Source organism: Silene latifolia, chromosome 9 (genome assembly GCF_048544455.1).
Source record: "Silene latifolia isolate original U9 population chromosome 9, ASM4854445v1, whole genome shotgun sequence".
In the NCBI taxonomy this organism is placed as follows: domain Eukaryota; kingdom Viridiplantae; phylum Streptophyta; class Magnoliopsida; order Caryophyllales; family Caryophyllaceae; genus Silene; species Silene latifolia.
In genome coordinates this window covers 138,933,752-138,945,993 of record NC_133534.1, presented here as the reverse complement: position 1 = coordinate 138,945,993, position 12,242 = coordinate 138,933,752, and the positions used below count along the sequence as shown (strand labels likewise).

Here is a 12,242-nt window from a genome sequence, read left to right as displayed (position 1 = left end):
GGGAGGAAAGGGCAGGGGTGGGATATGGTGAAAGCGAAAGAAATGGTGGTAGTGGAGCATAGGGAGGAACCAGGGCACGCTAGTGAGGAGAGGAGGGAGCTATTCCCGAGTACTCACTCTGTAGAGGGAGATGGAAGGGATGTGGATGTGAGAGTGTATGATGACGGCTGTAAGAGTGGAGTGGGGGATGCTGCAGTGGTGGAAGGGGTGGAAGTGCAGGAGGGTCTTATGGAAACGGAGAGTGCTACTTTGACTGTCTCTCCTGGCGGGGCAAGGAAATGGATTAGGCGAGTGAGGGATTAAAAGGAGAGTGTTGGGGCAGATGGGGAGAGGATGTTTGTGGAAAAGAAACGTAAGAAGGAGGAGAGTGTGGTTCAAAGGGCGGATATGGGAAATAGTGATAGGGCTGTTAAGAAGGTTCGATTTTCGATGGGTGTAACTTCACCTGAGGCGGAGGTTGAGATGACTCAACCCCGCCGGGCATCATGAAACTCTTGAGCCTTAATTGTATGGGGCTAGGCAACCCCGATGCAGTAGGAGGGCTCCGTAATTTATTACGGAGGGAGGCCCCAGACTTAGTCTTCTTATGTGAGACTAAGCTGAGTGGGAGTGAGTTTAGAAGAGTGCGACCGTGTCTTACTGATTATGAAGACATGGAAGTTGATAGTGTAGGTAGGTCACGGGGTCTGGCGTTTCTATGGCGAAAAGCTGTTTCGTGTAGTTTTAGGTTAGCATATGTACATTATATGGATTTCGATGTGAGTGGGGAGGGAATAATTTGGCGGGTTACGGGTTTCTATGGATGGCCGATGGTGAGTGATCGTCATCTCTCTTGGGAATTGCTGCGTGTTTTAGGGGCGGAGAATGGGGCGTCTCCGTGGTTGTGTATAGGAGACTTTAATGAAATTTTATTTGCTACTGAGATGAAAGGGGGTAATCATCCACAGTGGCAAATGAATAATTTCCGAGAGGCAGTCGATGATTGTGGGCTCAAGGTTATCGGGTTTGAGGGATACGAGTTTACTTACGATAATAGGCAGGAGGACGGTGATAATAGGAAATCAATAATCGACCGAGCTATGGGGAATGCGGAGTGGTTCGACATGTTTCCGAGGGCCAAGTTGTTTCATATGGATAGGGAAAGGTCCGACCATGCCCCTATTAAAGTAATTTTGCAGCCTAGGGTGGATCGTGATATGGGGTCAGGGAGGTTATTCCGGTTCGAGCATATTTGGGTGAGCGAAGATGGGTGCGAGAAAACTATTCGGAATGCTTGGGAAATGGGCAATGAGGAGCTTGTCGATACAATTGCAGCGTGCTCTGAAGAGCTTTAAAAGTGGAAGGGTATTAGTATTGGCAAAATTTTATGGGATGTTCAGAAAAAGCGTAGACGACTCAAGTGCCTTAATGAAGGAGGGTGGTCTGCCCGAGAGCTTAAGGAACGGAAACAGCTTGTGAAGGAGATTGCTTTGCTTCTAAAACATGAGGAATTATTTTGGCGTCAGAGATCGCGAGCTGTCTAGTTAAAGGAAGGAGATAAGAATACAAAATTCTTTCACAGGAAGGCGAACCAACGAAAGCAAAAGAATCACATAGCTCAGCTGATTGATGATAATGGCCAAGTGCAAGCCGGGACTGATGCAGTGGCTACTGTAGCTAAGGACTATTTTCAGAAATTGTTCACCTCGGATGACCCAGTTATACGGGAGGATATACTAGATGTTGTGGCGAATAGGGTGACTGATGAAATGAACGAATCCTTAAGGGCCGATTATAGGGAGGAGGAAGTTGTCATGGCTCTCAACAAAATGCACCCACTGAAGGCGCCGGGACCAGACGGTATGAATGGAATCTTTTTCCAAACTTATTGGCACATTGTCAGTCCGTTGGTTGTGAGAACTGTTCTTAATATACTTCGGGGTCAGCCAATCCCCTATAGCATGAATGAAACCCAGATTGTGTTGATACCGAAGAAAAAGGCCCCGGACAAAATTGTTGATTTTCGACCCATTAGCTTATGTAATTCCGTGTATAAGCTCGTGTCCAAAGTGCTAGCCAATAGGTTGAAGGTTTTTCTGGGTGCCATAGTGTCGGAGAACCAGTCGGCCTTTACCCCGGGTCGACTGATTTTCGATAATATCCTTGTAGCTTTCGAACTTTTCCATCACATGAAGAATACAAGGTCGAGGATGGGTCACATGGCACTTAAATTAGACATGGCTAAGGCATACGATAGAATTGAATGGTCTTTTTTGGGGCGGGTCTTGACTCGTATGGGCTTTGACAGTGGGTGGACTACAAATGTTATGAAGTGTGTGTCATCCGTGTCTTTTACTATCAAGGTGAACAATAAATTGACTGAATAATTTCGACCTAATAAGGGACTCCATCAAGGGGACCCTCTATCGCCGTATTTGTTTATCTTATGTGCGGAAGTGATCTCTGGACAGTTGAGGAAAGCCGTGGAGGATGAGGCCATTAGGGGGGTGAGAGTTGCTGCAGGTTCACCGGCGGTTTCGCATCTTTTATTTGCAGACGATAGCATATTATTTGTGCGAGCTAATGAGGCAGAGGTTAGGAAAGTGAAGGAGATTTTAACGAGCTATGAATCGGCTTCAGGGCAACTTGTCAACTACAATTAAATGACAGTGTCGTTTAGTAAATGCACCCCGGAGGGAAGATAGAACCCAATTGCTAATTGGCTGGGAGTGACAGCGGTTGAGGAGCGCGATAAGTACTTGGGTTTACCTACTGTGGTTGGGCATTCGAAACAGGTAGTAGCTCGTGTGATTCGGGATAAATTATGTCGTAAGTTGCAAGGTTGGAAAGGAATGCTTCTATCGAAGGCAGGGAGGGAAATTTTGATAAAGGCCGTAGCCCAATCTATTCCCACCTATGCGATGAGTGTCTTCAAGCTTCCCTTCAATTTTTGTGACGAACTTCGTGCGTTGGTGTCCCGTTTCTGGTGGGTTTCGGATGGCGGAAAAAAAGATAATCACGTGGATTGCTTGGTCCCAGCTGTGTCGACCAAAGTGCTTAGGAGGACTGGGGTTTCGGAATTATCATGAGTTCAACCTAGGTCTACTTGGAAGCAAGCTTGGAGGATGATAACGGACCGGGACTGTTTGATGGTTCGTGTTTTAGGGGGTAAATACTATCCCAATAGATCCTTTATGAAAGTCGAGCTAGGCTCGAACCCAAGCTATACTTGGAAAGGTATCTTGGAAGCTCGAGAGGTTCTTATGAAGGGGTTGCAGAGGCGGATTGGGAATGGGCTAAGTACCAAGTTGTGGCAAGATCCCTGGATTGCGAGGACTAGAACACGAATGGCTTTGTCTTCGAGAGGTGGTGGTGATGAAAATATGCTTGTGGCAGAGCTGATCCGGCTGGATGGCAGTGGTTGGGATACTACGAAGGTGCGAAGTTTGTTCCTACCATTTGATCAATCCCGTATTTTGAATATGCGTGTGACTGGGCAAGGCGATATGGAGGATGATTGGATGTGGGAGCTAGAGAAAAGTGGAGTGTATTTTGTGAAGTCCGCATACAAGGAGCTGATGGGCGACTTTGTGGAGGAGGACGGGCAGTATGATAGGCGCAATGATATGTGGCTGTGGAGGAGAATTTGGAGCTCTCGTTCTTTACCTCGTATCAAAATTTTTTTTCTGGCAGTTTTGTAATGACACGATAGCCACAAAGCGTAATATAGCATCCCGAATTAAGTCCTCGAATAAGGTCTGTCCGATTTGATTGAGTGAGGTGGAGACTTGTCTCCACCTTGCACGGGGTTGCAGGGGGTCAGATGGGGTTTGTGCTGGGCTGGGTTCGGAGTTGCGGTCGGCTATGGGGTATGAGCGGGTGAGGGAGTGGGTAGAAGATGTTATCAGAGAGATAGAGCGCGATGATGTGGAGCGGTTTATAACAGGGGTGTGGGCTTTATGGGAGAGGAGAAATCGGGTTGTGTTTGAATATGAGATGCCAAGGGTGGAACGAGTTGTGAGGAGAGTGTCGGATTTACTAAAGGAGATGGTGGAGGTGCAGCAAGGCGAGGAGAAGGGAGGGCTGGGTCATTATACTAAGGACGCAGGGGTGAGCTTGATGCAAACAAGGGACCGCAGGCCGTGTCAAGGAAGTGTTAGGATTAGTGTGGATGCTGGGGTGAAGGAAGGGAAGGGGATGGGCATTGGGGTAATTTGTAGGGATGATAAGGGAGATGTGCTGTGGAGTTGGGAGGAGAGGAGACAAGCGGAGTTCGAAGTTCGCATAGCTGAAGCAGAAGCCATCCTTCAGGGGCTTAGGATTGCAAGGCGGATGAACCATCAATATATCTGCATGGAAGGGGACTGCATGGAGGTCATTGAAGCGTTGTAAAGTCGGAAAGAAGGTCGTACAGATTTTCATTTGATTACTAAACAGATCTTATTGCTGTCCAGTAGTATTTGTTCGGTTTCTTGGTCGCGTATTACTAGAAAACATAATAGAGCTGCTCATTTATTAGCTCATTCTTGTACTTTGGATGGTAGTAATTTCTTCGATGCTTTGACGTTCCTCGTCACATCGTGGATGTTGCGAAAGCCGATTTAATGATAAGTTCGTAATCCCGCATTTGGGGTTATTTCAAAAAAAAAAAAAATAACTATTACTACTTTATTGACGACTAAGTTAATGAAAAGTATTTATGAAATGTCTTTATGGAATTTGTTATATTCATCCCGAATCATTATTAGCTATTTTGATATATTAAGTATTTTAACGGTTTCTATTTTTATTAATTAATATTTTTAGTATATTACTACTTTTAGTAACCTTCTTTATTTAGCAAGTTTCTATTGTTAAAATGTTACTATTTGCATGATGTTTCTATTTTAAGAATGTTATATTCTAAGAATATTTCTATATTAGGAAAGTTTCTGTTTCGAGAAAGTTACTATATTTAGAAGTTACTATTTTTGGGAAGTTTTCTTTTAAGGAATTTGAATAATGAACACTATTTGAAATGGATTTAAAAAACTTATGGAATAACTAGTTTAGATCCCATGCATTTTATGCACGGTACCTAAAGTTTAATATTTTTATAAAATTAGTTATATAATATTGGTACCTTATAATTGTTTACATTTATCTTTATTGTATTTTGCTTTGATAAATAAAAGCTAGAACTAAAACTTAGTTAAGAGAATTGAGTAATGAGTTGAAATATATTTTAATGAAAATATTTTTATAGCATAAAGTTAATGAGTTTCAATTTATATTTTTTTTTTGTCACGAAAGTAATAACAACGATTTCTAGTTTTGGTTTTATATAGAATATAGGTCAACTCATTATCTAATAATAGGATTAATAAAAGATTTAGCAATTTATAGTTTTTTAAATAAATTTTATTTTATTTTAATTAAAATATTATAATTTAGAGTTTACTGAAAAAAATATAATTTGATGAAAAGATTAATTTTAATGAAAATATTATAGATGAATTAAATTGTAATTGTTAGTTTCCTTATTTAGTGAATGAACATAATTATCATTAGTTTCTTTTTTTGAGAATATGCTTTTTGGCTGGAAAATAATAGAGATCACCTATTCTTTTAGTAGATAGGGGATTAAGGTGTAAGGTTTAGAATAATAAGCTTAGGTATACGGTTTTGCGATCAGCTATAGAACTGATCTTCTGCGGGGGATTAGTGGTTGAACTGGGTGTCAGGGTATCCCGGGAGATATATATATATCTTAGACTAGAACTCCGCACTATGTGGTAACACGACCTTCTACTATAGTTGAGTAGCCTAGTTAGAGAACTTGGAGTTGGTTACCGACGGCGTAACACTAAGCCTCAAAAACTTGGAGTTGGTCACCGACGGCGTAACACTGGGTTCCCGAAGCTAGTTTGGTACTTCGGTACTTTAGTATATCCCGAGTGAAAATCTAGACTAAGTCACTAAGCTAATTTCCACAAGAAGAATTGAGATATTGTTTCACTTTGCTTACTTTACTTTTTAATTAATGAGTTTGAAATATTTATTACTTATTCATGTTTTAACTTATATTGATATATTATTGTTTTAAGTTTATAATTACTTTGATATATTAGCATTACTTATTCAACTTGATGGGAGAACGCCCGAGTTACTCCCCACTGATTGTGGTTGTTATGTATATTGATGCGTGTCCTAAATATGATGTTTTACACCCCATTTTACACGCATATCAGAGCTCAATTGTGTAGTTTTATGCTACTATTTGCTCCATTTCGTCTACTTTCGTATTTTTATGTAATATTGCAGATTTATGCGGAAATGAGTAGATATTGAGCTAAATCCGTCCCCGAGTACTTTGCACTGCATTTGACGTGAAGTATTTACTCAAGGAACGAGCTTGGTGCGCATTCCGAGGCCCGAAAGACAAATCCACGAGAAGATTGAAGTCAACTACCAGCTAAAGCAGTCGATCGACTGGTCTCATTAGTCGATCGACCTGAGCACGAGTTACAGAAGACACTGTTCAGAGCCACTCAGTCGATCGACCGGTCACAGTGGTCGATCGATCAAGTTACGAGCTGATACGCAGATTAAACATATAGAACGAGAAATCCAAAGCCCAAAGCTATGTTAGGTTTAGGAATAAAGTTACGTGAGTTTGCTATATAACGTAACCTAGTTTACAGAGACATTGATCGAGAGTTTTATACATTCAGTTTCATTCAGTTTTCATTAGCTTTGTTAATTCATTAGGGTTTTTAATATTGTTGGGTATTCAATGCAATTCGGTTTTCGGATCTTTCTTCTGCAAATTCATTTGGTATTCCTCTGCTTATTTTCAGTTTCATTACTTTATCGTTCATAGTATAGAATTGTTAGTTAGTTTCCCGAAGCCATAATTATCGTTTTATGCTAGCCTTTTATTCCGTTAATTTAAGCATGAATTCAGTAGTAAATTTCGTTAATTTCATTGTTGTTATCAATCCTAGTATGAGTAGCTAAATTAATTGTGCTAGGATGTAGGGGAATTGTAGGTTAGGCGGCATTAGAATTAACGCATGTCGTTCGATCGACCGCACACCCTGGTCGATCGACTGGCCACGCTGAGATTGTTTCGTTTTAATTGTTTTAATTGTTGTGTTTGACGAATCGAGTGCACGCGACCAGTTGAATACCTAGGATTTGACCGACCCAATAAAGATCGAAAGATAGGGAAGGAAGATAGCCTGCTTAATTAAGACGACTAGATTAATTAGATCGAAAGATAGTTTAATTTAGACCTTTAGTCACTTTTCAGGACGAAAGTCAGTATTAGTGGTATTAGGGACCTGTAGCGAGATCGAAAGATGCTACCTGTGAGAGTGGACCGAAAGGACCTCTTATTTTCCCGTCTCACGTGATTGTTTTAGATCTATCTAGTTTGCTGCCGCCGAAACTATAGTGAACCGACCATCCTTGCACCCTTTTAATACCTGTTTTATCCGTTTATTTAGTTTATTGTCTCTTATTGCCTTTAGCTGTAGACCAAATCAGATCAAAACCCCCACATCATTGTTACCTTAAGACCGAAATTAAGACAACTAGAAGTTACATCTGCCTCTCTGTGGTTCGACCCTGCTACCGCTATCTATAGTTGTAGTTGGATTATAAATTTTATCTTTGGTACTCACAACGACGGGTATCAAATTTTGGCGCCGTTGCCGGGGAGGCAATTGTTCTAATTTTTAGTTGTTTTATTTTAGTCTGTTTCTTAGTTTAAGGGACATTCGTTCCTTAAACTATTCTCATATTCTTTTTGTAGTTTCTTCTTATGCGCGCAGTCACGGGGTGGTGAATTAGTACCTTTCAATCCGAGATTGAGAAGACCTGCGTGAGTTGAGACGTTCATCTAGAGTTCTGCCGACAGAGGAAGAGCCGAGTACTCTGTCTAGTTACTACGAGAACGAGCTATACGAGGAGGATCCACCTTCATCACCCATTTCCACTTCTTCAGCTGAGACAGTTACATCTCCGTAATTTCCAGTCATGGCTGAAGAAGCAACTATAGCAAGTCACTCTGAGCCGACAGCTGAAAATCTATACAAGGGGTTCGAATTACCGGGAACTGGTAGAAAATTCGAACCGAAGCCTTCTTATATCAACTTGGTTGAGAGGAACCAGTTCGGGGGAGCTGCAAATGAAGATGCAGCCAAGCATATGGAGATATTTATTGATTATTCTTTGCTCTATACCCCCGCCGACCGGTGTGACCAGGACCGAGATAAAGGAGACTATGTTTATATTTTCACTCCGCGATGCTGCAAGGGAGTGGTACAGAGATCTGGACCGAGCTGATAATGGGATCACCGACTAGAATTCTTCGGCCTTGGCATTCTACAAGAAGTACTTTTCTGCCTCGAAGACGAATGCTATTAGAGCTCAAATCACGAGCTTTAAACAGGGGCCTGATGAGAACTTTCATGAGGAATGGGTCCGTTTCAAGAAGCTGGTGCGAACCATCCCGCATCAAGGGTTTGAGAAGTGGAGCCTATGCAATCAGTTCTACAATGGGCTCTATGACGATCAGAGGGCTATCTTGGATGCGGCAGCTAATGGTAGATTCTAGGAGAATACGGGGGAGACTAAGGGGTGGAAGATCATTGATGACTTGGCCACCCACAAAGCTGAGTATGGGAATTCTAGGGGAAATTAAAGGAGAGCTGCTGAATCTCCTTCGGTAGCTGCATTAGAAGCTCTCACGGCGAGATTTGACAAGTACGAGTTGGGAGGAGCTTCAAAAGGGGGGATTTACCATGTAAATCTTTGTTTTGACAGTCCTTTCGTCGTAAAAGATGTGGAGTGAGGGACATGTTTGAGACAATTGTCCTAGTCCCTTTGAGTCTTGTCCGCCTTTCAACATTATAGGCGAGACAAACACATACTATGAGCCGAATGTCCACCCAAACTTGAGGTGGAGTAGCCAAAATGTCTTGAATCCGACTCAACCCTCCCAAAGCGAAGCAGCAGCAGAACTATGTGCCCCCTCATAAGCAACAACAGTTCAAAAAGCCTCCGTATGTCCCACAAGAAGACATCAACAAACCCAAGGTTCGATTTCAATGAGTTAAAGAATTTGTTGCTGAAAGAATCCCAGGCTAGAGAGGCCGGGATGAAGATGTTGGAGAGCCAAATTGCCCAATTGGCTAGCAAGAATACAACTCGAGCTCCGGGACATTTACCGACTCAAACTGATCAAAAGGAGACCCTTAATGCCATTACCTTGAGGAGTGGGTCTACCCTTGATGGGCCCATTATGGTTGAGGATGCCCTTTGAAAAAGATGAGGCGGAAAACAAGCAAGAAGAAGGCGTTGGCGAATAAAAACAAGAAAAAGACGATCAGCAGGTATGTCAGTCGATAGACTGACATACCCGGTCGATCGACTGAAGTATGACAAACAGTAGCTTCTGGTCCTGTTGAAGTCAGTTGATCGACTGACCAACCTGGTCGATCGACTGAGATTGCTGCTGAAGGTGATTCTTTTTGTCCTCCAATGCCCGATAACCCGAGGGATCACTTGTTTCGGGGTACTACTGCCCCGAAAATATTAAGGACAGAGACCGAATGCTTTGATGGGTCCGTTCGGTTCGGCACGACCCTTTGTCAATTAATGGTTCACATTTGAGACGGGTCGAAGAAGGGTCGAGCTACAACAAGGAGAAGGTTGTGGACTTCCAGCCTAAGTCCACCGATGCCGGCATGAGAGATTTAGAGGAGAGGGCTAAGTTGCTACTTTCAGCCCCCTATCCGGAGAGATTGGTGCCGACGAAGGAACAAGTATCGTTTAATAAGTTTGAAAATGTTGTTCGTAGTTTAAACGTACAAGTACCTTTCCTTGAATTAGTCAATCAAGTGCCTGCTTATATGAAATTTATGAAGCAATTACTGTCTAAAAAGAAGTCACTTGAAACTGTGCATACTGTCACACTAACTGAGGAGACATGCTCTTATTTGACCCATACTGCACCCCTTAAGCTAGAAGACCCGGGTAGTTTTTCTGTCCCATGTAATATTGGCACCTTTCCTATAGAGAAAGCCTTATGTGACCTAGGAGCCAGTATTAGTGTAATGCCCTTGAGTCTTGCTAGGAAGCTCAAATTGACTAGGTTTGCAGTAACCAACATGACAGTACAGATGGCTGATTGCTCTGCGGTCCAGCCTATATGAGTCTTAGAGGACATTCCCGTGCAAATAGGGAAGTTCTTTTTCCCTGTTGACTTCGTAGTACTAGATATGCCCGAAGATGCCCACATTCCCATTATTTTGGGTAGACCATTCCTGCACACTGCTGGTGCAGTTATTGATGTTGGTTCAGGTACTTTGACCTTTAAGGTAGGCAAGCATTCCATTGTCTTTGCCCATACAGCTAGGAAGAAAGACCCCATGTGGCCTGTCACTTGTAATACGGTTTCTGAAAAGAAATCTTATTTTATACTTCCTGATATTCCTGTCTCTATTCCTACTCCTGTTGTGACACGTCCGCCCTAGATTGAGAGCAAAGTGGAGGAAGATTCTCTTTGTTTTAGATATTGCGGGAGAGCTGGTTTGGGGAAGGAAGAGCCACATGTTGCTCAAGTTTGTGAAGGAGCCGATCATTCAAAGAGGTGGTCTAGGATGCCTTAGCTATGGCAGCGATGAGGAGCCGAAGATGAGCAGTCAAAGCAACGGAGTCGATCGGATTCCGACGAGTCGAGGAGGTCATTGAGTGGGAAGATGTCCGACATGTTGATCCGTTGAGCTTGACGGATGATGAAGTTGAGAAGAGTGCAAAAAAAGATGAGCACCTTTGTTGAGGCTACCTCTTGTAGCCAGAAGCCAGTCAAGTGGGCCATTCCATGGCCATTCTTGATCAACTATTAGTTGATTGAGACTTTTTCACAAACTATACATTTTATTTGCTGGACCTTTTTATTTATTGCTTTTGTGTGCGCAAGACTTCGCATTTTAACTTTTATTAGCATTTTAAACACTTTAGATGGTTACTTTGGGTTTTGCGCAATTTTGGGCGCGTATTATTGTGCATTTGCAGGATTTTAGACCTCATTAGCTCAAGTTATTGAGCTAATTCGAAGAAATCAGAAAGTTACAGTAGTTATTCCGATCGATCGATCGACCCTTATGGTCGATCAATCGAGCCGCACGATTCAGGAGCTTTGTTTCGACACATTGGTCGATCGACCGAGTAATGTGGTCGATCGACCGAGGACGTCATTGCATACTGTTTACGATCACTCCCCTGCTGTGTTTGGTCGATTTGCGGAATTAAGGGAGTTTTCTACTCCACTTTATTTTCCGTCATATATTTGATTTCTTCCATCTTCTTAAATTTTGCACATAATTACCGCTTCAACATTGCTTTCTCGGTTTTATGCGTGGTATTGTTGTCTTTTCAGGTACCTATTGGTAGCACTGCTGGCTACTGAAACCGCCTAGCTCATGCTGGTTTGGGGAGGTTTCCTTTTGCTGCGCTTAAAGTCTTGTGAGTTTCTAAGCCTTACTTCATGTCCTTTATAGTTTTTCTCGCAATTCCCGTTTTCCTTTTCTTCATTACATGATTTTGCGCAATGGGGACATTGTGCGATTTGGTTTGGGGAAGGGTTTTGCGTTGCACTTCAATTGCTTGCATTCACATTTATATTTTGTCTTGCATTGTCGTTTACTTTCTCATATATACAGAAAATTCAAAAAAATTGAAAATTTCAAAAAATTTCAAAAAAAAATGCACTTTTATTTTAGCATATAGGTCGAGTCGGAACGGTAATATTTCGATGATGACATTACATTTGCATCTGTTTTTGCCTAAGCCTTGCTAATCGACATGTTTTTAGTAGAATCATTTGCATAGTCTACGAGTTTTCGTTAAATTATTTTGCTGGACCTTAGACTTGACTTTGATTTTTGGCAAGCGACATCATATTTCTGAGATTTAGAGCCTATAACTGGTGACATCTATGACCGGTTTATCTAGGATGTGAGTAGTTACTCCTTATGAGGCATGTTACATAAATGTGCATAAATATGAACTTAATCTGCTTAATACTTGTATGCATTCGGTTTGTGGTTAGTTGACACATGTGGTAGAGGTCTTCCTTCGTTCATTTTACCCATAAGCTCCACACTGCCAAAAACAGCCTTTTTGTCCCGTTACTACATCCTACATTTAGCCTGCCCTTGTCAAGCTAGTAGTTTATGTTCTGGGATTGTTATTTCGTTTTTGGTAGATATGCT

General features: G+C 42.1%; 2 protein-coding genes across 2 annotated transcripts; both read left to right on the top strand.

The window, feature by feature from the left end:
- Positions 1–485: 485 nt before the first annotated feature.
- On the top strand, positions 486–1,334 carry LOC141601650 (uncharacterized). Its single transcript, XM_074421946.1, has one exon. The coding sequence runs from the start codon at positions 486–488 to the stop codon at positions 1,332–1,334; it is 849 nt and encodes a 282-aa protein (XP_074278047.1).
- A 1,794-nt stretch (positions 1,335–3,128) lies between these two features.
- LOC141601649 (uncharacterized) lies at positions 3,129–4,371 on the top strand. The gene is made up of 2 exons (XM_074421944.1): positions 3,129–3,676; positions 3,795–4,371. Exons 1-2 carry the CDS (start codon positions 3,129–3,131, stop codon positions 4,369–4,371), a joined length of 1,125 nt encoding a protein of 374 aa, XP_074278045.1.
- The last annotated feature ends 7,871 nt before the right edge of the window (positions 4,372–12,242 follow it).